Source organism: Fusarium poae (assembly GCF_019609905.1).
Source record: "Fusarium poae strain DAOMC 252244 chromosome Unknown contig_3, whole genome shotgun sequence".
Taxonomy (NCBI): domain Eukaryota; kingdom Fungi; phylum Ascomycota; class Sordariomycetes; order Hypocreales; family Nectriaceae; genus Fusarium; species Fusarium poae.
In genome coordinates, this window is record NW_025408661.1 from 557,488 (window position 1) to 583,441 (window position 25,954).

Consider the following 25,954-nt stretch of genomic DNA (forward strand, 5'->3'; position numbering starts at 1 on the left):
CGTGGCCCAAGACCGTTGGCCGGCTTCTCACTGGACAAGCCCCGCTCAAACCCCATAACCTCCATGCATCCCCGTTGTGGGGACAGGATTGAAGGGGAACTGATTGGTCTACGAACATTGCTCGGCGTCATAAGCTAGACAGGCAGCATCTGGGAGTGTCCACCTCACCAGTCAAGTGTGGGACCAAGACTACATTGCATTCAATCTTCAGCAGGTTACCTCTATAGTGAAGCGAAGCGAGCCGGAACCGGCCGAACCCTGGCCCGACATCTGCGGACCCCTGCGTTGGCTAAGCACCTAAAATATTTTTTTGCCGGCTTCCGTAGCCCTGTATCCTCAGCCGCTAATCTTAGTACGTATCTCCGATCAGACTAATGCAAATCTGGTACTAGCGCCCTCCACAACGATCTTCAAGAACCAGAAGTGCATGAAATTGTTGTCCAGGAAGTCCAGGTGTCTTCTGTATGGTATTTATAAGAATAAAAAAGAGAGATAGAGGAGTAGAATACCGTAAGTGCATACCAAAACATTGTTAGAGTCTCGTGAAAGGAAAACACGTATGTCGTAGCGTGCGCAACCTTTTGAGAGCGTTCTCTCTAGACCCCTGCAAATGGAAGGTACGCAATGCAGGTTCAATAATGCAAAGTAGTTTCAGTGTGCGAGACAACGGAATGAATCCATAGCTGGCAGGGATAGGGACGGTTTGGGATGATCTAACATACTCGCCTGAGTAGATAGTCGGGGGCGGGCTACAGGATGCGGATTTCATCTCGAGGTCTGGCTATCGCAGCCTCACCGGTCTGCAGATGACAGGGTGGACTGCTGCAATCGCTACTAGGAAGCAGAAGTAGCACCGTAGTGATAATAAGGGTTTAAGAAGATATTATTGTCTTGCCCATCCTATCAAGCATTTCCAGCTCGTCATCTGGCTCATCAACTAGCTCGTCAACCAGCTCGTCAACCAGCTCGTCATCCAGCTCGTCATCCAGCTCGTCAACCGGCTCGTCATCCAGCTCGTCAACCGGCTCGTCATCTGGCTAATCAACTAGTTCGTCAACCAGCTCGTCAACCAGCCGTTACCTATGACTTTGCCGTCTCCTTTAGAAAATATTCATCCGAATACAGACGCCACGGATGTGGCTGTTGACGGTCCATGGCTTACATTGTATAGAATAGAGGACATAAAAAAGTTTCATGAAGGGGACCGAGCATTTTGCCGGCTAGAACGTTGTGAATCGGACCAATCGAAGAAACCAATAAAGAACATACTGGAACACCTTCGGAGGCAGCATGGAGAAATCTTGAAGATGGTGCGAGGCCCGCCCGGACCAACAAAACAGTGCCCTGTCTGTCATAAACTTATGTCGGCAAGTAACGTTTCTAAATGTCGCCATACCTTACTACAAAAGGAAAAACTCGCATTGGGCTCTCCTGTGGCTAGTCGACCTTCCACTGCTGCCAATACACGACATTCTTCTTACAATGATAAGGAATGGAAACAGAAGGCTCTCCAGGATCTGATGTGCAGGTTTGGTGATGGTCAAGAAGCAATGACGCATGGCGAACGTACCAACAGGAATCTTTATCGTTATCTGGTCAACGCTTCACCCCCAAACCTGGACGAAAGCAAAGGAGATATAGACGCACGTTTCTGTACTACCCATGAGGATTGCAAAAAGGCTTTGACCGAAACCAAGAATCTTATCATAGCCAAGGACCAGCAGAGTTATAAATGGCCACTCGGAAAACCTCCTATCCAGCAATTTTTAGCACAGTGGCGTGACGGGCCAGATCTCGAGGTTTGTGTGCAGATCCCCAGCCGTTCCATCGATGAGACCTCTTACGAGAAACTCACGATAGGAGAGCTCACTCAAAGATTCTTAGCCGACAAGGCGTCTGATGACCCAGTGAACGCACTGGACATCCGGTCCCGTTCCCCAAATATCTATCCAAGGATGCTTGAACCAGACTCTTGTAGATTTCTTCATCTTATCATTGATGCCAGCCTAAGCATCAAATCAGCCCAAAGAGACGCTGCATCAACGGGTGAGGCGCGGCAGCATAAAAACTTGTTCGAAGGCTCACTCGTAGGTCAGCGCGGGAGCAACACGGATGTACACCTCGACGCTAATGGCTTCGCCACTTGGATCACACCACAGGACGGGGAGTTTGGGTTTATCTGGCTGACCCGTCTCACAGCGGATGACATGGAAGGTTGGATTAAGGATCGCTCATATGATAAGGACAAAGTCCGGTACGTGGTTGCGAAACCAGGACAGACCATCTTCATTCCGCCCGGAACTCCACATGGTGTTGTTCGCCTGGAAGACACGCTGTCCATAACGGGCCACTTCCTGAAGTGGTCTGATATCGATAGTTGGTTGAGGATAATGGATTTGCAGCGCGAGCACCCGCGTATAACCAACGAAGATATGACAAAGGATAGCATGCTGCGTTTGCTAGAGCCCGCTCTCAATATTATTCAGGGCCGAATAGAGCGCGACGACGTCGAGGAGATGGGAGGACAGGACGAGGCTCGAGAAATTGAAGAAAAGGCAAAGGTGAGACTGCATCTCGAAGTAATAATGGCATCACTAACCTGGATGTAGGTTTTAATTCTCAAGATTCAGAAATCGAAAAAAGGAGGGAAAAAGAGGAAACGGAAGACATGAAATACGAAGGGCGGTTGGGGAAGTTTAATGACCTAATTAAGGGTACCGTAACTATCTTAAAAGCAGTGAACTCGTAATGCTAATTGAATGACCATTTAAATACATTTTTTACTGTCCTGCTGTATCGATGCACTTTTATCCTCTACATGCATGACGGCTCTAGTAGTAAGCCACTGCCTGCTTCTAACCCTTTGTCTTGACTTCTAGTACTTCTGTTGTTGCAATTAGATAGTACTGCAGGCAAATATGGAACAGTCAGCAAAACGATGCCCCAACTTCCTGAGCATCTTATCGTTCAGTTGAGGCATCTGCATGTTCGGGCCGTCCATGTTTAATGGACCGAAGACTCTGTCCAAATGTACATACATGTGCTCCCACCAATCTCCAAGTTGAGCGAAAGGATGACGATGTCCACATCCATTTCGAGTGCAGTGAAAACCGTCTTCCTTTTTCCATCCTACCTATCGCCAAGTTAGAGAGCTTCTATCGCTATTTGGGAACATCCTTGCCACACTAAGATGGATTAGCATCTTCAAAATCAAGACTTTGGTGTCCAGATTCTCGCCTATCTTTCCTCTGCAGAGGCCTGAGCGAACCTGGCATATCCTTTCTTCCGATAGCCTATTCCGTACAAGTTCTGCTGTTACGCGGTGGTTTAAGGCTAGCTTTTGATAACCTTCAGCCTCAATTCTGAGAAGAGATGTTGAACTTGCCTACCTGGCGGAAGACGGCAGTCAAATGAGATAATAAGGGTCCGTCACTATGCATGGCTGGTATGATTGAGAAACGTACTCAGGTATTGGAGCGGTGATAGAAATGAGAAAACTTTGTAAAAGCGAAGACGAGAAAATGGTGGGGGAGATCAGATAATTCAAATTGACAAAAGATTGATAGATTCATTAGTTGCAATGCTAAGTTAAATATCGTGTGAATTAACCTATACCTCTACCTATGAGGTACACATTCCCAGCCTTGCAACTTCAGCCGCTAATTTTGGAATGTATCTCCGATGAGCCCAATGCAGATCTGCTACTAGCGCCCCCCACAACAAACATCAAGAACCTGAATTTCATGAATTGTTGTCCAGGAAGTCCAGGAGTTTTCTACATGTGGTAAACATGTACGAATGATGGGGGAAAGCAGGTTGGTGCAAGGTCAAAAACGTATTGCATGTAGTTTAAGAGCCTCGTTTGAAGTAAAGGATGGATATAGTAACGAGAGCGACCTTCCAGCATTCTCTCTAGACCCCTGCGACCCAAGGTACATACTGCAGGTTCAAGAAAGGGAAGCGGTAGCAGGGAACGAGAGAACGGAATCCTGCAGCCTCATGTACGCGAACAGTCAGGGGCTGTCCCATAAGGGTGAGGACAGCATCTCCATGTCTGGGTTGGTGTCTACGTTCTTTCCTGGTTGGCCTTTGCAAAGACATGATCGTAGATATCAAGGCATCTCGTAGCGCGCCATACAGTTAAGATTACCATACTGTCCTTCAGCTCCCCAAAGCTGCATTGCCTTCCGTGATGGGCATGTGCTGAAGGGGGAAATAAGACTCCAGACGCGAGACTCCAACCTCGATAACTTGCATCGACGATAATAATATTAAGCAAAATTGCTACTTTTCTACATCGCAGACTACAGGGTTAAGTAAGTTTTTCTCTACATCGCCTCTATTCTTGTAGTATAATTAATAGATTAGATCAGAAATTTCGGCTTGTTGTAGTTTATATTGGGTTGTAGTTGAGTCCGCAGTTTCATTTCCTCCCAGCATGCACTAATGGCAAATGTCACCTAGCGAAATCTGTCAGGGACCAGCGGGGATGATCGGCCATTACTGTTGATAGCAGGTACTGTATACGACGGCCTCGAGGCGACACTAAGACGCCAACAGCCCCATGCACCAACCTTGTTCAGGATCCTGGTTCCGCATTTTAGAAGACAGTCCGCACAAACAGGGTGCGAAGAGACATGATCAAAGACCCCTGTCGCGCTGGGAGCTGAAATGGCATTCGAGATACGAATGAGACACCCCACGCTTTGAGGGTTCCGAGACGTCGCCTTGCCTTATGAGGCAGAAGTGTGCGAGGTTGGGTTCCGGAGAAGCAACCATCAGCACGCGGTCATGCTACATTTCATGGGCACCGAAAGGAAAGTCAACACCATCCCCTTGTTAGCCACAATGCACGCAATTTCTGCAAACGAGGGGTCAATCCCGTCCCTCCGGTGTACTGGGTTTGGTGTAGGGCAGGGACATTGACTTAAAATGCTGTGCAACCCGACAAGGCAGCCCGGTGGTCCGCCATGACGGAGCCCTTCTGCCAATTCTACAAGTCCTCAGCTTGATTTTGAAATGTCCAACATTAATCTTCCTTTGTCATATCCTGCCGAGGATGGACCCCTACCCAACTCGAAGGGCCATGCGCCCGAAGGAATGTCGTCAACATCTCATCTCCTGCCAACCTCGCTCCCACCACCACCTCCTCCTGGCGCATATCCGGATAATCCACCGAGACACATGAATTATGAAGGCGCAACTTCTATGCCCCCAACACTGGGTGGCTATCATGCGCCCAGCTTCCTACAGCCTACTCCCGTACCTCATCAGATGCCCTATGAGCAACATGGAGGTTATCCTCCAAACACTCAGGAACCCTTCTATGATGGGTATTCGTCGCCCGTCCTGACTAAAAAGAAGAACACGCGAGCTTCTCAGGTACGAGCCTCTTGAGAATCGGAAGAGCGCAAGTTCTAATATGATAAAGGCGTGTGAGAGTTGCCGGCGACGGAAACATAAATGTGATGAGCAGATACCATGCGGAATGTGCTCGGGAAAGGGCGTGGAATGCAAATACCGTGACCCAGTCCTTAAGCCGTAAGTTGGGTAAAATCTTTATCTGAACCGTGCGGAGACTAAACGGTTCAAATAGCACGGACAAGGCTCAGGCCGATATCCGGGATGGTCTCAATACAGTTCTGGCTTCACTTGATTCGATCATGTCGCACCTGGGGCGCTTCGACCAGAGATTGACCAATATGGAATCCCTCTTGCACCAGCATATCGCGACATTAACTCCAACGACAGAACCATCAGCGGACGACGAGTACAAGTGCGCGCCAGCATCGCCTTACGTGGCTAACGACGCTTCTGCCGACCATTGCTACGCCGATCCTTACCGCAATCACACCTCATCGGAATCTATGCCACTTCGTATGATGGCTGAAGATGAAATGGAGGTTGAGCCCGGTCCACCTGTTCCCCCTGGTGAGCCCGCGATTCCCATCAATCATACGACTTTAGCAGGCCTGCTCTTGGAATGGCCTTCCATTAGGGAGCTTGCAAAACACCACGTTGAGCGCGAAGGTGTCCGATTCATCAGCGAATACCCCATCAGCCAAGAACAAAACAGAGGTGTTATGATGGTTTATGGGCAAGGTGAAGATGGTCACCCATCGCGACAAGTTCGAGAACCGACCGACCATGGCCACTTGGACATGGCGGACGATTCATCCGATACCGCATCTCCTTCACCGGCGGCTGATTGGGGCCAGCTTGGTGGACTCAGCCCTCCTGATCAAGTGGAATACAAGGGGGGCGTTTTGGTTGATGGCAACCCTGACTTCTCTGAGCCGAAAGTGTGGGCGTATGTGGAAAGTTTCAAGAAAAACATTCTCAACATGCACCCTATCATTGAGCCCAAGATTTTAGACGATTTGGTCAGGCACTTTCTGGATAACCTCCCAGCATCACAGCCACGTTCAGCGAAACCACAAACATCAAAGCCCACCTTTGACGTTGGAGGAGGCTCGCAGACGGAAGAAGTGGCAGGCTCAAAGAGAAAACGACCGCCGGGGTTGGATGGCTCCGAGCCACCACCCGCGCCATCTCGCACTGGTCGACCAGATCGGTCCATCCACACCGCTCTGGTTCTCACGGTTCTGGCTCTGGGTAGCGTTTGCCTTCACCGCGATAATGTCCCTGATGCTGTCCTTCGCAATGGAGCCATCCCGCCGCCGTCCGATCGACGCCCTCGCCGGCGATGTTCGTCCCAATCGCACTCGTCGTCGGGTCTGCCCTCGCCGAAGGAGGAAGGGGATACGAAACTTGACGACCGTCCATTATTCCGTGGCGTGGGTGCTTCCGGCGCTGGTAGCAGCCCTACGAAAAACTACGAGGTGATTCCTGGCTTAGAATACTTTGCATATGCTACGGATATCCTTGGCAACCACACTGGCGCGTACAACATGAATAATGTATACGCCAACATCTTTGCTGGGTTATATCATGGCCAGCTGGGTAGACCAATGGAGAGTTTTGCGTTCATTCACACGGCCAGCCACAAGCTGCAGGCCATTATGCGACCGTGGGTATTAGGATCTTCAATAAAACACAGGCGATGGTGTGACTAACGAGATGCCAGGAGCTTGGACAAAATGAGACGAATCAAGCGCAACAACGAGTTCATTCAGGAAACCAAGTACAACCAATTTTCTCTCGCATTCTGGACCTGCCTGCAGTTAGAAAGTGATATCATTGCAGAGATGCAACTCCCTCCATCAGGCCTGCTCTCGCACGAAGATGATATGCCGCACCCCAACATGAGTCTCTTGCAAGGTTTCGACCAGCGTATCCTCGACAGCTACCCAGGCCAGCTATATCTACGAACTCACCTCAACAGCATCCACCGAATGTTCTACGCCCCTGAGGATCAGGCTAAACCAGGCAAGGATAAGTTAGGAAATGTTGGCGTTGTTTCTGATGCTGTCTCGGGCATGCATTGGGTCGCTCCCAGTTTCGCATTCAGAGAGGATGATCCACCCGCAGATGATATTCTGGCGGCAAGATTGCGAGCAAAGTACTGGGGAGCCCAGGCGATTACTTACCGCCCATTCATCCAACAAATTCTGCAGTTCTCGCACTCTATCAAGAACCATGCATCGAGCCCCAACTTTCCCAGCGTCATCTCCGAGTTTCGACAGGATATCACTGCACCTGCCATGCACCCCAAAGCCAGAACGCATGGCGATATCGATCCTCAAGTTGTCGAGTTGGCCAAAAAGGGCATCAAGGCGCTTATCGAGAGCACCCGTGCCTTCCATGGTCTCGGAGACAAGAGGCCGATTATCACCAATATTTTCGGCACAGCTCACGCGTAAGTCCTTTCCCCCACCAACTGCCTCCACCTCAACTGACCACATTGTAGGCAATGGGGAAACCTGTTAATCTTATCAGCTGCATTCCGTGACCCAATTCTTCACACTTATGTGGATGAGGAACTCCTCCGAACACTGTTCCACAAGACGATCCAGTTCTTGCGACAGTCGGCAACAGCAACGAGCGCACTTCGAACGGACATGCATATTCTCGAAGGCCTGCAGAGAGATCTTTTCAGCTATGATCATGATCCTCGGACCAGCTGGAGCTTCTCGAGCGGCACAAGCGCACCTAGCTGCCATACTCCAAGGCCTGGTCCCATGGCTGCGCAGCCTCGGATGCCTCATCAAATGGGCGACCAAGGGCATCTACGATCCATGCCTCACCATTTACAGATGAACCCATCGCACCGGCAGTGATAGGGTGGAAGATACTTCCCACCGGGACGTGGAGATCGGTCCCGATGACTCTCATTATTATCTTATCATAATCATCGCATGGCACCCGCTATTTTTTTCCTTCTCTTTCTTATCAATGTGATTTCGCGCTAAAGTACTTAGAATGAATGCTGAATCTTGTTTCTCTCTCTATATAAATATGAATGTGCGCCTCCTGAGAACGGACAAGCGGTCCATCCAATTACGATCCTCACACCCTGTCCGTGTTGGAAAATCCGGAGATCCCCCTTCCCTTCAGGGTTTAGACTATTATTAATCAGAAAGTCCTACTTTAGAGTTCAATGTTCTAGACGAAAACATCTGGAGATATAAATTCGAGAAGAACTCTCATCTCAATAATGAACAATCAAGCTCAATAAAATATATTTTCACCCTGCAGTACTGCGCAATATTACAACATCATCCAAGTCCACTCCCAATCAATAACAGAGTGAATGTTGCGATGATTGGCAACTACGATATCGGTTGTTCAAGGTCTGAGTGAGACAGGCGGAGGGATCACGGTGCCACTCTGGAATGATGAGCTCTGGGATTATGTGCTGCAAATGATCAAGTGCAAACAGTTCAAGTTTAACGGTTTCGCAGAGGAGCTCGCTCCTTGGCAGTTGTTAGGTTTCTGGCATTGACTTTAATTGAGGGGATCAATGAAGATTGCAGTTTAGCAAATCTTTTCTGAAAGCGTATTGAGATCTCCACATTCCTACAAGCCAGTGCAGGTAGACAATATTCATGGCATTTGTAACTTGACCACCTCTATGGTTTTTTTTAGATAGGGTGTCAGAGAGGTGGTGCGGTTGTAAGCATGTTCGCCGCAAAATAGATTCGATCTGAAAAAGGAGGAGATTGGTGAGCAGGGGATGAGTGGCTTTACATCGTGAAGCTTCACAGACTTTAGCATCGCCATGTAATGCCTTGTCCAACATGGTAACACGCGCATTCTCAGTAGCAAAACTCATCCATAAGAACCTTTGCCATTCATATATGACTTTCTCTTCGCTCCAAGCGCGGGCGCTTCTGCTGACGTGTTGCATCAGGAATTTGGTTTCGAATGCTGCGGAACATTTCGCGTCACTATCACGTTTGACGGACCACCAATGTTCATCTCATGCGAATGTGTTGAATGTTGGAGGGTTCACCCTCAGCTTTAGGATTAAGGTTTAGGATTAAAGTTTGAAATCCTAAACTTAGATCATAGGACTTTCATCTAGGACTTTCACCTAGGACTCAAGTCCTAGAAGGAACCAGCCGAAGATATAAGGTCTCAATAGTCCTTCGATTGCGAGAGGATGAAGAAATACACACAATACACCTTAACATCTGACAGAATGACAGGCTCTATGTCAAACGCGCTGCGCAATAAATTGATCCCTGAGATTGATATATCTGTCGAGACCGTCTCTGGACATGCCCAGGGTTGGTTGGAGTAAACTACCCTAACAGAACAAAGTCACACACGCCTCCTTGGTTCAGCTGTAGGTGTGTGCCGGTTTCCATTCGACATGGTGGGGAAGATCACCAATAGAACGCTGTTGATGTGACACGGGATGTGGGGATCGTCCGCATTGAAGCAAAAGCCAGCCCTGGTCGCTCGGATCCTTGTTTGTGACTGTTGATATTATCAGCAGCTGCCCTACAACGATTCGGAAATGAATACAATCGCGAGTCGACGAGGGTTGAAAATTTAAGGAACGATGCCGCTGTAACGAGTAGCTATGATGTAAATTCAATACTCGTTTCAATGAACTATCTAGCAGTGGTACGGTCTTATCGTCCGAACTGTCGATTTGAACGTCGTCAAGAGAAGAACTAATCCACAACTTCTCGATTATGCAGGGTAGTGCGCTAAGCTGGTTTCTGTACCCGCTAAGTGTCGAGATGGTGGCGGGGAAGCTTACCCGGTGGGTCAAAGACGGACCAGGAACGAACCCCCAACTCGTTTCCCTTGGTGAGAGAAATAGTTGAACCATGGGATCTTCACCAGCGCTGGAATTCCTGCAAGGGGGAACGTCTGCGTTGTTCCTTTTCCTTCTGGTGACTTGCATGTGCATGTCTCGGCGTGGCACTGTACATTTATAAAATGAAGTGGTCGACATCCTAGGTACTTCAATCTTCGGATCATGCAGGAAGAATCCCGATTCCTTTCTAGCATTCACGTCTACCAGAGAGACAACACGTTACTTCCGACCCAGCTCCCATCTCAAGCGGTCCAGCAGCACCCGTGGAGAACCGATGTGAACCATCTCGGCCCGCCCCAGTCTGTTCTGTCTCACGGTCTGTTCAGAGTGCTCCAAAGCAATGGAGATGCCGCTTGTCTCAACGTACACTACACGGACCTTTGTGACCCTCCTGACCTGTACGCTGCGCTCCGTGAGGAGCAGATCCCTCCACCCTGTGAAGATATGAACCCCGAGGACCCCGGCATGATTCCCTGTGAGCAGGAGTTAAGATTTGAAGGCGATCTTTACACCCCGAGATGGATTTGAGGTCGTGGTAACAAGCGGGAGGGTTGGTGTGGAATCTGCAAGCCTGGGCGATGGCTTGTGCTAAAGAACTCCGCGTTCTGGTATGACAAGTCGTTCTCTCATGGTATCAGCGCCGCCACCGGAAACCCATTCCATGAACCTCAAGTCCTCAACAGAAGAGGCTTATGGATGGAAAGCCTGATGTCTGGGAAGGACTTTTTGGTGTCTGTGGACAGTGGATTGCACTTATTAGCAGCAAGAAGAAGGTAACTACCTGGTTTAGACACGCTTATAAGGTAAGTCTGACCAATTCTTCAAACGGCGCTTTGACTAACAACATCCAGTGTCACACGCACCTTAAGGTGAAAGACACATCTAAACGTCGCCGTAAAAGGGGAAACGCCAAGGGTTTTGGCCAAGCCTCAAGGCGGAAGCTCAACATCAACGGCCCATGGCAATGATGGAAAGATGAACCGACTCAAGTTAGCGTTGCCCGAGTACGAGATTGGTTTCCTCCTGTGTCCCGGCTCCTAGCCCTGACGTCAGACTGACAATTTCTGCACGTTCTACATCATTCTTATTCTGCTGCACAATAGCAGAGACGTCTTAGTTTGAGAATTGCTACTTAGTTTAGGGTGTCTTCACGCTTTGGGACGCCATTTGGGTATATTATGGATCATGCTATGCATTCTAGTGCGGGAGGTAATGTGGTGGTTCATGTCAATTAGCCTCAGCCCGGCCCCAAAGGCATATCAGTCAAATAATGTTTGGAGTGTGATAGCTTTGTCTTTCGAGTAAACCCGAACACCCACAATACACACAGCATTCCAAGGACTCGGCGTTTCGTCTTCACTTGAGTTATCACTGTCTGTGCTCTCTCCTACTAGAGCTCCCCTCACAGCATGCTCACACCTAGTATTCCTCCGAGGCTCATCCCTCGACTCTTTCTCCAGAGAGTGTGTGGTGTCATCAGTGTTGTACAGCTCTTCCCATTCACCAATCGGGGAATCTGATGAATCGCCAGCCGAGTCCCAAAAGGAAGAACCAGGTAAACGCTCATCAAGTCTTGAAGATGTCGACACTGGCACAGGCTTTACCGGCGACTCCTCTGCTCCCACAAGCCTCCCATGGCATGACCGGATCACCATTCCGTCTCCTGTATGACTGCCGACGATGATTTCCTGTTGAACAGTACCCTTTTCAACGCCACCTAGTAAAGTGTAATCTCCCGTCCCTTCGACATCAGCATTGGCGTTCCTCGTCAATGCCCCTGCACCCGTGTGTGTCGAAATCAGGGGCTCTTTGTTAGAAGCGCTATCTGTTTCTTTGTGAACTTTGCAACGAGTTCGCTGTTTGCCTTTGTTCTTCTGTTTCTGCTTTTTGGTAAGGACCCGTTTGATGTGGCGTTCCTCCCATCTTCGACGGCGCTCCTCCTGACGGCATTTTGATGCTCTCTCTCGATCCTTGATCTTTTCTAAGCGTTTGACTTCGCTAGTATAAGCTTCAGCCTTCTTGTGGGCTAAGTCGTAAGCAAAGCCAACCTGCGCCAGCTTGAGGTTCTCCGTCCTGGCCCTGCACTCCTGCTTGATGACGTCCTCGACCGATTCCAACGACGTGTCTCTTTCCGCATCTACTCGTGTGCATATAGTGTAGGTACCGGGTGTCAACTCGGGCAGCTCTACAGAAGCTGATCGTGTCATCAAATAGTTACCATGAGACTGCGCTACGCACCGACGAACCCCTGAGTCTGCTTCATGATAAATGCGAAAACTAATACAGAAGGAGTATTGGCCGTGGAGGCCATTGAAATATCGTCCGTCAAGCTGTGAAACTGTGACGACAGCTGGAGACTCTTTTGTCAGGACGATACGGAATCGGTCTTGGTAGCATGCCCTCCAGGGCACGTTAATGCTGATCCAGCTCTGGGTGCACCTCCAGTCTACGTCTCGGAAGAGCTTTGTGCGATCCAGGTGCGAGTATTTTCGCAGAAAGTCTTCGAAAGAGATCCAAAAGACAGAGTCGCCACCGAAGCGATGCCCGAGTTCCTGCTGGACTTCTGCCGTCCACTCCTTTGAGCCATCACTCCAGGCGCCTTCCCAGATGCCCTTACGGGCATGAGCCCACGGATTGCGGATCTTGAGCAGCCTCTTGCCCGACTTGAGTGTGTGGGCCGCCACGACAATGTAGGCGTGGCCCTCTGAGATGCCGTCACGTTCGCCGTAGCCGCCATCCAGTATCCCAGTCGAGGCGCCAAACAGAAACTCCTGGTTGACCTTGGATAATTCATCAGCCCAGAAGACGTCAGGATCAAGAATGTCTGAGGTAAATAGCTGAGTCGTTACTCCGCCGGAAAGATCTTCCAGCCCCTCACCAACCCAGCCACATGCCAATGCTGCATAGTCACCATGAGCCTTCGCATAAGCTTTCTCGATGAGAGGAACCCAGGTTTCGTTCTGGTCTCTACACTGGGCAAAGAAAAGGGCCTTGGAACCGGTCTGGTACGTTCTCTTGTACTCACTTTCCGCGTCAACTCGATCGGTCTGTTGCAGAAGTGCTCTCTGCAAACTCGGAGAGTCCCAACAGGGTGATTGAAGGTAGAGTGTATCATCGATGATGGTGTATGTCCACGCTCCGTCTCGGTAGAAGACGAAGCCGTAGACGCCGACTCCTACTCTAACTATTAGTATCTTTTGAGACTGCAACATGATATGAAATGGGGTATACCTGTGTCATGCGCCGCACATGTCTGAGTGAGCCCATGTTCAAGGTTCGCAAGAGCGGTCAAGCCTGCAACAAACCAGCAGTTGCTGAGCTTGCCCTGCTTCACATCCCCGCCATCTACGTTCTTCATGAACGTAGGCAGTGAAAAGATTTCATGTACCCTTTTGACGGCACCAGGTGCATTTGACTCCGTGTCGAGGCAAGATACCTCACCGAGATCAAATATTGTCTGTCGAAGCCCATTCAGACAATGACCTTGATCCGCAAAATCAAATAACTGAGCTATGCAATTAACTACCAAGAACCAATCCGGCGTCCGAGGGTCACTATGAGTACTCACGAGGTCCCAGTCATGGTCTCTATATCTCATATTCACCCGCTTACACTCTTTGACGATCTCGTTCACTTTTCGCTGGCACTGTGTTACTGCTCGGAGACGTCCTTCAGTAAGCAATTCGTTACTATGATTGCCGTTTGGAGCAGCTTTTTCTGGCTGATCCAGTGGCAGGATCGCCAGGGCTTGTTGAGGGCGGGGGCTTGAGAAGCATCTCCAAATATTGTTGATCGAGGTCTGCGGCGACAACAACGGTTTCTTCTTCTTTTTCTTCCTTGTTTTCAAATTCACCCTACCGCTCCGCGAAGAGCTTTCTGAGTCAGATGAAGTAGAATGTGTCATGTATCGTAGATGACACGCGAGAACCAAGTGGTGGCAAGCTGGGGGTTTTATAACCCAATCCTAACAGCTCGATTGAGGAATAGTGGTTGATAACGGACTCCCTGGAAGTCCAGAATGAGATGTTTTCTTCTAAATCTTCGCTCGCAAGCCTCATTCATCTTTACGTCCAATCTAGCGCGCATCAACGTGAGCTCCAAGATCCGGAAACGGACTTTTTCAGACTTCGTTGACCGAAATAGGGACTTCAGGCGACGGACATTCCCACGGAGTCAAGCATGGAATATCGACATTCCACCTTCATGTCAACTCCGAATCTGGTTGCTATCCAGTAGGTCGAACCCTATGTAAGAAGAGCCAGAGGCAGAAATCCATCCCCTTTGACTGATCGATTGCGCTGTATAAGCTCCGCAGCCCTAAGTGGACATTAAGTAGTCTGCTTGTCCGAAGGCGTTGTTCATGTTGAAGCAAAAACGGGTTGGTTGTATTGTTATTAGTTCTAAGTTACATGTGTCTGAGGAGCACAGCTCCTAACATAGTATCCACATCCCAGCCACCAGTAGGTCGGACCACCTTAGCCACACTGTCTCAACAGTTCAAGCCTTGGGTACACACACACACACACAAGTCTATTACGCCCGGTAGGCCATAGCCCAGAGGGCTCTATGAGCTAAAAAATACATACATCTCGCCTGGTCGTCGCTTGTCTCCTTGATCCCCATAATTGTTAGTAATTAACCTTGGGTACATTTGCTACAACACGTAAGTGTTGCTGATTGCCATGTGCCCCACGCAGTATGATCAAGAAGGATTACAGTAGTTTTGTCGCTTGCTGGAAGCCTTTATACGACTGGTTGGCACTGTAACAGACAAAGCCACTTCTGGACTAGTGCTTATGCCAATGGCTACTTCCCGGCGGCTAATAGGCGGACGGGTCCCGTCCCAGTTTCCATTTTTGGTATAATTTTCTTCCGCTATCGGATTATGTCAGATATTCAGGTGAATTATTGTTGTTGCTCCTGCTACTTGAGGTGTAAAGCAAGCTCTATATGTCTTTTCTGTGCTATGTGGAATCAACTAGAAGCTGCTTGCTAAGCCTGTGGCAATAGGTGGCAACTGTCATCTTTGATGACAATAGCCTTTTCAAGCTACTTCCATGAGCTTCCTTTTGACACTATTCAACAGATTACCTCACGCCTTGTTCCACTGCCTCAAGTAGTTTGACGAGCCCCATTTACCAGCTATTCCAACAAACCATTGGCTTGAGGTGAATAGCCACGACATATCTGAGTTCCAAATTTACTCCAAACTCTACTAGAGCTAGAGCTGTACCACAATACAACTTTCTTCCTCTTCGATAGCCGAGTACAAGGCTTCTTATTCATCGATGTCCTGCTAGGCTATTTCCCAAAGCTCACCGATGCCTCTTCTGCTTGTGAACAGTCGCCCGTTCTCGGTCTCTCGAGCTACTTGTGCTTCGATGCGATCAGGCTCTGCTTTGTCCTAGTCTGAATAAGCCACCATCTCTTCTTTGGTCCATTCTCTTAGGCTCGTTGAGGTTGAGCAGCACCTCCCCATCTGCTTATGATCAAGACACCAGCTGTAGATTGCTTTTGGATATGCTAAAGGCAGGCCCATTGCTTTCCTATACTGGCGGTTACCTAGTGACGTATCCCTGGTGGATTGCTCATGGATCATCGTATCTCAGCCGCGTTGAATCTGGAACTGGATCTTGCAAGTGTAAGGGTGACGATGCTGGCGGTCCGATAGCGGAGCAAAACTATACCATATATGGAAACTGGGACGGGACCCGTCCAATTTTAGAAGGACGGGTACCCGTCCGCCTATTAGCCGCCCTCCTTCTCAGGTACGCTTGTCATACGATACAAGTACGTTTACAGGCCAATTTTCAACCCAAACTGGACGGCAAGCTTGGATGTAGATGCTTGCACCTAAAGAGCGCCTCCTTTTTCCCAAAGAAAGACAATGTCGTTGCAAAGAGGAAAATGCCCATGCACTATACAGTGAGGTGCAGGTCCAGCGTCAGTAAGCTGCCATTGTAATTTTACCAAAAATGCCCAAAAGTGGATTAAGCGTGGCGCATGCACAGTGTACCACTAGCTCTAACATGATCCCTGCCCTTTCCAAGCACTAACAGCATGTAAGCGCCTGAATATTCAGAAAGCAAGAGCCATGGACGACCAACTAAAGATGGACCTGCAATATTCTAATGTCCGTTTCTGACCAAAAATCTATACAACATTTATCAGCAGTTACGCATACACATCCCACTGACGAAGACGTAAAAACGTCGATTACTGTGGCCCTCATGTGGCCTAGCCCAAGGGTAGGTGCGAAGAACGAACTTCCTGCGTACAACATACAGCTGATCGGCCAATATGCCAACTACAACGCCGGACAATTCCTCGTTTGGCGCTCTTGTACTGAGGAAGCCTGCCTCATGGATTATCAAGTTGCTGTTGGGGCACCAGCCAGTCGCCATCACCATCATCGCCTACCAATCATGATCAACGAATGCTCAGCTGCGCCTACCCCTCTCTGCAGATGGAGGCCTCACAGAAATGAGGGGTATTCCAACTTTCCCACGTCATTCCACGGTATCGATCATTAGATGTGAGCCGGAACGGTCATGGAAGGACTCGGAGTCGCCGCCAACATAATCGCTGTCATCGACCTCTCCGCCAAGGTCGCGACGCTGTGCTTCCAGTATTCCAAAGATGTCTCTAGCGCCCGGGCGGATATCGAGCGTCTCCGCAACCAGGTCGAACACCTGGGGACTACTCTGCGGGCTACGCAGTGCCTGGTAGAAGGGACCAAAAGCTTGTCGCTTTCGATATCCAAGGGACTTGTTGGCTCATTCCGCAGCTGCATCGCCGACCTGGAGCGATTGGAGAAAAAGCTTGATCCAAATCCTGTACGTACCGCTATGCGGCGCTATGGCATTCGAGCACTCAAATGGCCATTTAACAGCAAAGAGGTCGACCAACTTCTGGCCGGTCTTGACCGTCACGAGAAAACCATCTTACTCGGACTCCAGGTTGATCAGACGTACGAGCACAGACAAATTCCCTGTCGCTACCGAGACTAACATATTACCAGGGCCATACTCGTCGACATGCATGAAAGGGTCAAACGGCTGGGGCTTCAGCCGGCCGAGGATGCCTCGGTTTCCCGCAAGCCCCATTTCATGATGCCGTTCACTCCTGACCCAGACTTTGTCCACCGTCCTATGATCGAGAAATGGATGCAAGACAAATACAGCCAACCCAGCCAGCGGATGGCTTTGGTCGGCATGGGCGGCTTCGGGTAATGAATCCTCGCTATTTCTCCATGCTGGCACTAACATGGTAATAGGAAATCCCAGCTGGCCATCCAGTTTGCACACCACGTCTATGCGGCTGAACCCGGAACCAGTGTATTCTGGGTGCATGGCCGCAGCAAGGCGACGTTCGAGGAGTCGTACCGCGCTCTTGCAGATGTTCTCGCCTTGCCTCGTCGGCACGAACCAGAGGTCAACGTGCTGGCACTCGTGCGTGACTGGCTGCAGAGGGATGACATCAATCCGTGGCTGATGGTCGTCGACAATGCCGATGATACCAGGCTATTCTTTCTTGACAGAGGGCACGATGACGCCTTACAAGATCGAGTTGCCTCGTATTTGCCCAAATCAACCAAGGGCAAGATTCTCGTCACATCGCGCAGCCTTGACGCAGCAGAAAAGCTAGTCGGTAGTAGCCAAGCAACGTTGCGAATCCCCACCATGGGAGAGGAGCAAGCTCTGGAACTTTTGCAGAGGAGGCTGGAAAACAAGACAGACGAAGCTGCAGCAAAGGATCTTGTCCGCACACTTGATTGCATCCCGCTAGCAGTAAACCAGGCAGCAGCATACATCAATCGACGCAGTCCACGAGTGACTACCAAGTCATATCTGCATGAATTTTACAGAAGTGAAAAGCGAAGAGATAGCCTTCTTCGCAGCGATAAAGGAGATCTTGGTCGGCAAGATGGGGTTTCCAACTCTGTTGTGGTGACGTGGCAGGTGACGTTCGAGCAGATCAGGCGGGAGCAACCGCGCGCCGCCAATCTTCTATCGTTGATGAGCCAATTTCAGGCTCAAAACATACCTGAGATCATGCTCCATAGCTACAACGACGACGACGAAGAGACCACGGCGGACGAGGGAAATGATGTAGACGGCATAGACACTGGAAGCGAAAGCGACGGTGAAAGCGAACGAACAGGCTTTGAGAACGATATGGACGTGCTGCGAGGCTACTCTCTTGTTCATATTTCGACGGTGGGGCTCTGTGAGATGCATTCGCTTGTCCAGTTCTGCACTCGCTCGTGGATCTCGGAATATGGTGACCCAGCAAGGTGGAGTCGGCTGTTCATGAAGCTAGCAGCCGACCATTTCCCCTCTGGCACGTTCGAGACATGGGCTGTCTGTCAAAGTCTTCTTCCTCACGTCGAACCTTTAGTTGATAGAAAGCCAAGAGAGGAGAGCATTGTTGCAAATTGGGCTGAAGTACTGACAAATATATCTTGGTACATGCTGATGATTGGCGAATACACACGAGCAGAGACGCTGGCAAAGGCAGCTGTTCAGGCAAGAATTTGCATCAATGGTCTCGATCATCCCTCGACGCTGACCAGTATGGCCAACTTAGCTTCGACGTTTTGGAACCAGGGTCGATGGGAGGAGGCAGAGAAGCTTGAGGTGGAAGTGATGGAGACTCGCAAGGCGAAGCTTGGGGTCGATCATCCCGACACGCTGACCAGTATGGCCAACTTAGCTTCGACGTACAGGAACCAGGGTCGATGGGAGGATGCAGAGAAGCTTGAGGTGGAAGTGATGGAGACGAGCAAGGCGAAGCTTGGGGTCGATCATCCCGACACGCTGACCAGTATGGCCAACTTAGCTTCAACGTACAGCAACCAGGGTCGATGGGAGGAGGCAGAGAAGCTATTTGTGGAAGTGATGGAGACGAGCAAGGCGAAGCTTGGGGTCGATCATCCCGACACGCTGACCAGTATGGCCAACTTAGCTTCGACGTACAGGAACCAGGGTCGATGGGAGGATGCAGAGAAGCTTGACGTGGAAGTGATGGAGACGAGCAAGGCGAAGCTTGGGGTCGATCATCCCGACACGCTGACCAGTATGGCCAACTTAGCTTCAACGTTTTGGAACCAGGGTCGATGGGAGGAGGCAGAGAAGCTATTTGTGGAAGTGATGGAGACGAGCAAGGCGAAGCTTGGGGTCGATCATCCCGACACGCTGACCAGTATGGCCAGCTTAGCTTCGACGTACAGGAACCAGGGTCGATGGGAGGATGCAGAGAAGCTTGACGTGGAAGTGATGGAGACTCGCAAGGCGAAGCTTGGGGTCGATCATCCCGACACGCTGACCAGTATGGCCAACTTAGCTTCGACGTACAGGAACCAGGGTCGATGGGAGGAGGCAGAGAAGCTTGAGGTGGAAGTGATGGAGACTCGCAAGGCGAAGCTTGGGGTCGATCATCCCGACACGCTGACCAGTAGGGCCAACTTAGCTTCGACGTTTTGGAACCAGGGTCGATGGGAGGAGGCAGAGAAGCTTGAGGTGGAAGTGATGGAGACTCGCAAGGCGAAGCTTGGGGTCGATCATCCCGACACGCTGACCAGTATGGCCAACCTAGCATTCACTTGGCACAGTCAAGGCCGGCTTGAAGATTCTCTTACTTTGATGCAAGGCTGCGCTCATCTACGTCAAAAGAAGTTAGGCCACACCCATCCGCACACTCAGTCATCAGTCGCAACGCTGCATTCATGGCAGGCTAGTCGTCTCGCGCTGGAAGGTGCCTCCAGTTGTTAAATTCGTTTCCTAGAGTAATTATATATTTATTCTTTTTTTAATTAGTGCTTTCTCAGTAAGCGATACGAATTTTACAGTTTTTTCAACGGAATTTCAATGATTGTAGCTTTCATGCAGAAACATATGGCCATTGGAGTGTTGTAATCATAGACGATCTTCAAAGTTGGTCGTGGGCAGGGTCATTGAAGGTCTTATTTTCCAGGCACACACTGTGCATGCGCCACGCTTAGTCCGCTTTTGGGCATTTTTTCTACAAAAAGTTTCTGAGCACAGACCAGGTCATGGCTGGTGTGGCATGTACAGTGCGCAACTTGAAACGTCAGAAACACCAAAAATGCTGACGCGCCATACATAACGCTTCCAGCGGCTGGTGCTGACAATGACAGCAGTCAACTTTCATCCGCCCCAAGACGTCTAAAACAAGCCTCAGCTTGCTGTCCCAATATGGCGCCCAGGCTATCTGATGCTGGCGCTTACGCCGCGGCTGTTGATGCCTGACAGTTGAGGCGTGCGAAAGTCGAGATCGTCGTAGTCCCACTGGGTTGGGTCAAACGGCTGACTGTCATCCTCCATAGCAGCGACTTTAGGGCGTTTGAATGACGGACGACGACGAGAGGGATGGAAGAGCGAAAACACGACAGCAACACATGGGAAGACGTTTCGTGACACTTGATTACAGCTAGCTAGAACATTCTGCCCGTCTGAACCACGCAAGCCCATGGCCTTTGATCTCTTTGTCCCTCTTTTGGTGAACCCCTTCGTTCAAAGAAGGGCTAAAAACAGAGCAGCCCCACTTTCCTTTGACCTTGCATCTCATTGAAGCGGTTATCGATAAGCAATCGATAAGAGTATCAACCATTCCGCCTTGGGCTAATGTGCCATGACAGACGCGCCGTCCTCAATTACTCCAGGGTGCTGGGCCTGCTTAATCCTATCCAGAACCTAGTCTGATGCTTCTGACGAAATTTTCTTCTGACTTGCAGCGACAATTCAAGACTAAACACATGGCCGACATGACTACCTGCAATGACTTCTACAGCCTTACAGATGGCGTTAAGTCACGTGGATCATGCATGTTTGGGAGGACTGAGCCTCGTTGACCCCGCGCGACGGTCAGGCTGCCATTGCTGTAGGGTAATTAATTTGTGCTTTTCGTCGTCTGCTGTCAGCATCACAATATGACTGAGTATATTAAAATAAGAAATAACCGCATTCTGGACGTCCGGAATACAGTAGAGTATAAGTTAAGACGAAATATGCCGACTTTTTGCGGCCATAAACAACCGTTTTAACGACCGTAAGCGACAACAGCGGCCATTACGAGAAGGTAGGACAAACCATGCCACACACTGTGACTAGCCACAAGCCACAGTAGCCACAGTAGCCATGCCATGGTCCGTGCCCAGAAACTTTTTTTACAAAGTGTCGCACTTGGCGTGCTTAAAGGGTTAAAGTGAATGTGATGTGCAGCGGCAGCCTTTGATTTCGGCCGGGACTGTACTGCTGTTGCCTGGAATTCCTGGTTGCGGATCTGGGGAAGTACTCTCGCTTGCATGAATGAGGTAAGTACATTAAGATGTGCGCTTTTTCAATCGAGCAAGAGAGTACACAATGTAAGGCTCTACTATAGGTGGATCTGTAGGGCTTAGTTTATAAAACGAGAGTTATTGTCGGAGAGGAAGGTGCAAATACTCAATACTGTCGAGACGCGCTGTGACATGAGATGGGCACGTCTCAAGATATCTTGGACAGAAGTGGATACATCATCTGACTCGTTGGGAGCATCATACTCTCCATATAAACCACTTTCTGCTCCTCTTGTCCTTGCGGCATGAGGGTGACTCGTTGCTTCAGATACATCGTCTAGTTCTTGACCATCGTAATTTGTTGACCGCAGGGTAAGCATACCTCGAAAATACCATCATCAAAACACTAGTCCCAGAATGGCGTTCCCTTGGTACGGCGCGTCAGCCACTTCTTGTCAGCACGCGCCATTGACCATGGGATAATGCCATACACACCTAATTGAGAGTTGTAAGATGGGATCGCCATGAAAAACTTAAACTCAGTGTCACTCTCAGAAACCATACCAGTACACACAGCCCAGCGCAAGGAACATGGCAGTTTGCAAGTGCCAGAGTATAAAGTAAGCCATTTTACGTACACTGGGGCAAATTGCGGACCAGCAGAGATGTGCCAGGCCAAGTAAAATGCTAGTATACAAGCGCTGGTACACAAACTACTCTGGCTTACCTGTGCTGGCACACATGCGCTGGCGCACATGTGCCAGGACATTCGTAGTGGCGCATGCTGGCCAGAGCAGGACTACTAGTGGATGTAGCCTAGCTCATGTGTGCCATTCCGGATACGCCAGCACACGTGGTGTAGCTTATCTGTAACAGCATGGATGGGGCGGCACGTGTGTGCTAGCGCAAGTGAACCAGCGTATACACGCCAGCACACACTGCGTGCCGACACAGATGTGCCAGTGCAACACCTGTACTAGCACACCCAGACCAGCTCAGCATGTATGCTGGTCCATGTGTGCAGGCGCATTTGTTGTACTAGTTAACCAGCTCCAGTTCACCTAAAGTGCCAGTGCACGCGGACTATCGCAGGGAATGTTCTAGCACATATATGCCAGGTCATCTCGCTGAAACGATTTGATTGAGTAATCTTGATCTATCTCGCAGAGATATTGGGTACAGTTAAAGAGTACCATCAGCATCATCAGTTGCAGGTACCCTATTCCTCTTGATTTGCAGCGCACGGTGAAGAAAACCCTCTCTTGCTCTTTTCCTAGGCCTCATGGAATAAATATCTCCCAAGATATCATGCTCACTATATACCAGGTTTTCTTTGATAAGGATTATGAGCCTGTTCTCTTCCTTTTCCTCGATCTCCAACGCTCTAAAGCATGTGTAAGACGTCAACGTCCTCATATCCTTGTCAGCTATACTGTAGCCTTGTTTCTCGATTACCTGTGACCATACCGTCAACTCTGCCTTCGTCTTTACAACCCTTGTTCTTCTCCTTACTTCCACCGGGAATGCCATCCTTTGCAAGTCCGAGGTTTCAGGCGTGAGCGGTGGATTGTCCTCTTCGATTTCTCGCAAGTCTGCGGTTTCGGAATAAATATCTCCCAAGATATCATGCTCACTATATACCAGGTTTTCTTTGATAAGGATTATGAGCCTGTTCTCTTCCTTTTCCTCGATCTCCAACGCTCTAAAGCATGTGTAAGACGTCAACGTCCTCATATCCTTGTCAGCTATACTGTAGCCTTGTTGCTCGATTACCTGTGACCATGCCGTCAACTCTGCCTTCGTCTTTACAACCCTTGTTCTTCTCCTTACTTCCACCGGGAATGCCATCCTTTGCAAGTCCGAGGTTTCAGGCGTGAGCGGTGGATTGTCCTCTTCGATTTCTCGCAAGTCTGCGGTTTCGGACATGGGCGGTGGGGAGTCCCCTGCGAACGGAAAAAGGTCTGCCTCCTCCTAGTATGGTTGATTAGTCTTTTTCTTTTTCTTGCCACTTGCCATGGAGACTACGTCTCTTACCTCTTGATTTCTCACCCCCTGTGCTTCTGATTCGAGTTCCTTCCTGCGAGATTCCAAGGTGTCAATAACCTGCTCAACATTCTTCTTTTGGTGTTCAAGGCGTTCTAAGTCGTCACTGGCCGTCTCTTTCCTGGAGTTGAGGGCGGAGAGACTCTGTCGCTCGTCTGAAATCTTCTGACACAGGGTCTGGTACTCTGTGTCCAGATCTCTCTTAGCCGCTTCTCCTTGATTTACTTCAGTCTGAAGTTGTGTTTTCCGATTTTCCAGAATCTGTCCCTGCGCTTTGAGGGTTCTGATGCTTTCGTCGAGCTTATTCTCTTCCTGCTTTTTGTCGTCAATTCTTCTTCTCTGGTACTGCGATTCTAGCGAGAGTAACTGGTCATATCTCTCCTGCAGTTCAGAAATGGATGCGCGTAGTTGCTCCTCTTGGCGTACTAATTGTTCACTGGCCCCATGCGTTTGAGGCCGGTATTCATCGTCAACCAGGTCGTACTCGCCCACCTCGGACGCCCTTTGAAGTAACACGTCGATACCGCGTGGTTCAACTGGGTAGATGTCAAAGTAGAGCGATCGTTGGGTGAAGAAGAAGGATGATTCAAGACTTTCCGAGTCGAACGGCTTATGGAAATTCGAAAGAAAGAGCGAACTTTTGTACCTCTCCAAGTCCTCAGGATAAGGTTTGCCGTGCTTATAAGGCTTCGTGACGATGTCCGGATCGTGTATAGAGGCGGGCTGTGAAGAGGATGGTCGCCAGCACGCGTGGGCCCGTATATGATCTATCTGATCCGATCGGCATCCGAGCCTATGAGCAAGTACCGCGAGCTCGAAGAGCTTCGCCTCGTTTACGCTGCTCTTGGGCCCAGCTCGTTTTGGCGTTTCGTCGCGAGGTAAAGATCGAAATTCTCGTAAAGCAAAAAGCCACAGCTGTCTACGTGCGATCTCGAATTGATCGATGTCGCCGACGTGAACCAGTTTGAAACGAGTGTCAGATACCTGTAACAAGCAACGGCCATCGCCTCTCTCTACAAACCCATGATTTAAATCGTCCCATAGGTCCCGCGCGGGACGGCCAGGTGGGACCAGGTGTCTCAGGCAATCGGTAATTTTCTCTAGATAGTTTACGTTCCCGAAGAAAATGTCCAACGTTGGAACAGCTCGGTCCGTCGTGGCTGATTCAAGCCGAGACAAGATGGCGGCTCGTTCTGGAGCGTCGAAGTTACGCAAGACCTCGCCAATGTTGGCAAGGTTGAGGTCGGCGTAGGCACCTGACCCTCTGCCACTGACCGCCTTGACAGTGTTCATATCTAACCTCAGTTTCATGCTCACATCGTGACAGCAGATGTAGTCCCAGAAGTCAAACACCCGCCTGATCTGATTTCGGGTCTGAAGCGTCAATGTTTAGAAAAGCATGCAGTGTCATCATTGTCGAAGCGCCTACCTGTTGTCTCGGCATGGCTATTATCTTCCCTATGTTACCGAGGCTGATTCCCCAGAAGAGGGCGGGAATCTCATGGAATCGCCTCAGTACGTCTCCTTGAGAAGACGGACCCGACCATAGCCGCTTCAGGGCTTTCGCTTTGCCCTCGGAATGACGTATAAGCTGGGCGAACCATGGGTTGGGTGTGTGTCCTTGTCCAGGACCGCCATTCTTCAACCACAGCAGAGTGATGTTGTAAAAGTATTCAGCATCTGTCGTTTGTCTCTCGCTCACCCTCTCGTTTGCCAGGTCGTGTCTCGCATCTTCGCTTAGATCTGTTTCTTGGACTTAACACAGCCATATTCTCGGAACGTCAGGTCGAGAAGCATCGCATACCTGTTGAGTACAAGCGGACAATCCAACGTTTCTTTCGGTTTGCCACGGTTGCGTCAGAGGCCAGAACTCGGTGTTCACCTTTGAGGCAGATGACTTTGCCATCGGCAAGATCCAGTTCAGCAAATACCCCGTCTTCCTTCTTGAGACTTTCGAGGGAGAGGTTGTTCTCAGCTCTCTGCAGGCTTTCCTCGAGCAGTGTTGGATCGATCAAGGCCGGGATCTGGTGGCTGACCTGCTCCGGGGACCAGTCGCACCCGCGTCTGAACATGGTCTCCAAACTAGCCACATTCTTCTCGTCTGGGCTTTCTCTGAGCGGATTCTGTTGCCGGCACCAGTCGAAACTTAGGGCTCCAAATCTGATGCTTGCTACGCCCAAGAAACGCTGCTGCTTCTCTTTGTTTAGCCGCTCTCTGCGGGTACGGGAATCCATTGTTGATGGAAGTTATCGTGGTGCAAATGTCAACAGCGATGGAAAGACACAAATAAAGAGAAACAAAAGGGCCAAAACAGTCACTGCCAATGCTGCAAGGGACGAGACATAGGAGTTTGCGAGGGGCCGACTCTCTGGCGGTTA

General features: G+C 49.8%; 9 protein-coding genes across 9 annotated transcripts; 5 read left to right on the plus strand and 4 right to left on the minus strand.

The window, feature by feature from the left end:
* Positions 1–872: 872 nt before the first annotated feature.
* On the minus strand, positions 873–1,183 carry FPOAC1_013780 (uncharacterized protein; the record flags this gene model as incomplete). The annotated part of the gene is made up of 2 exons (XM_044858121.1): positions 873–1,037; positions 1,163–1,183. 2 exons carry the CDS (start codon positions 1,181–1,183, stop codon positions 873–875), a joined length of 186 nt encoding a protein of 61 aa, XP_044700945.1.
* A 178-nt stretch (positions 1,184–1,361) lies between these two features.
* On the plus strand, positions 1,362–2,672 carry FPOAC1_013781 (uncharacterized protein; the record flags this gene model as incomplete). The annotated part of the gene is made up of 2 exons (XM_044858122.1): positions 1,362–2,561; positions 2,610–2,672. 2 exons carry the CDS (start codon positions 1,362–1,364, stop codon positions 2,670–2,672), a joined length of 1,263 nt encoding a protein of 420 aa, XP_044700946.1.
* A 224-nt stretch (positions 2,673–2,896) lies between these two features.
* FPOAC1_013782 (uncharacterized protein) lies at positions 2,897–3,440 on the minus strand (the record flags this gene model as incomplete). The annotated part of the gene is made up of 3 exons (XM_044858123.1): positions 2,897–3,133; positions 3,185–3,337; positions 3,390–3,440. The coding sequence occupies 3 exons, from the start codon at positions 3,438–3,440 to the stop codon at positions 2,897–2,899; spliced, it is 441 nt and encodes a 146-aa protein (XP_044700947.1).
* Positions 3,441–5,019: 1,579 nt separating this feature from the next.
* FPOAC1_013783 (uncharacterized protein) lies at positions 5,020–8,240 on the plus strand (the record flags this gene model as incomplete). Its single annotated transcript, XM_044858124.1, has 5 exons — positions 5,020–5,382; positions 5,432–5,541; positions 5,597–7,030; positions 7,088–7,819; positions 7,871–8,240. The coding sequence occupies 5 exons, from the start codon at positions 5,020–5,022 to the stop codon at positions 8,238–8,240; spliced, it is 3,009 nt and encodes a 1,002-aa protein (XP_044700948.1).
* A 2,156-nt stretch (positions 8,241–10,396) lies between these two features.
* Positions 10,397–10,762, plus strand: FPOAC1_013784 (uncharacterized protein; the record flags this gene model as incomplete). The annotated part of the gene is made up of 1 exon (XM_044858125.1): positions 10,397–10,762. The coding sequence occupies one exon, from the start codon at positions 10,397–10,399 to the stop codon at positions 10,760–10,762; it is 366 nt and encodes a 121-aa protein (XP_044700949.1).
* Positions 10,763–10,926: 164 nt separating this feature from the next.
* Positions 10,927–11,202, plus strand: FPOAC1_013785 (uncharacterized protein; the record flags this gene model as incomplete). The annotated part of the gene is made up of 2 exons (XM_044858126.1): positions 10,927–11,037; positions 11,086–11,202. 2 exons carry the CDS (start codon positions 10,927–10,929, stop codon positions 11,200–11,202), a joined length of 228 nt encoding a protein of 75 aa, XP_044700950.1.
* Positions 11,203–11,493: 291 nt separating this feature from the next.
* Positions 11,494–14,138, minus strand: FPOAC1_013786 (uncharacterized protein; the record flags this gene model as incomplete). Its single annotated transcript, XM_044858127.1, has 3 exons — positions 11,494–13,409; positions 13,466–13,739; positions 13,803–14,138. The coding sequence occupies 3 exons, from the start codon at positions 14,136–14,138 to the stop codon at positions 11,494–11,496; spliced, it is 2,526 nt and encodes an 841-aa protein (XP_044700951.1).
* A 2,647-nt stretch (positions 14,139–16,785) lies between these two features.
* FPOAC1_013787 (uncharacterized protein) lies at positions 16,786–20,505 on the plus strand (the record flags this gene model as incomplete). The annotated part of the gene is made up of 4 exons (XM_044858128.1): positions 16,786–17,204; positions 17,256–17,462; positions 17,511–19,816; positions 20,372–20,505. The coding sequence occupies 4 exons, from the start codon at positions 16,786–16,788 to the stop codon at positions 20,503–20,505; spliced, it is 3,066 nt and encodes a 1,021-aa protein (XP_044700952.1).
* A 1,434-nt stretch (positions 20,506–21,939) lies between these two features.
* Positions 21,940–25,810, minus strand: FPOAC1_013788 (uncharacterized protein; the record flags this gene model as incomplete). The annotated part of the gene is made up of 7 exons (XM_044858129.1): positions 21,940–22,220; positions 22,850–22,988; positions 23,046–23,306; positions 23,364–23,504; positions 23,568–24,950; positions 25,006–25,325; positions 25,381–25,810. 7 exons carry the CDS (start codon positions 25,808–25,810, stop codon positions 21,940–21,942), a joined length of 2,955 nt encoding a protein of 984 aa, XP_044700953.1.
* Positions 25,811–25,954: the final 144 nt, after the last annotated feature.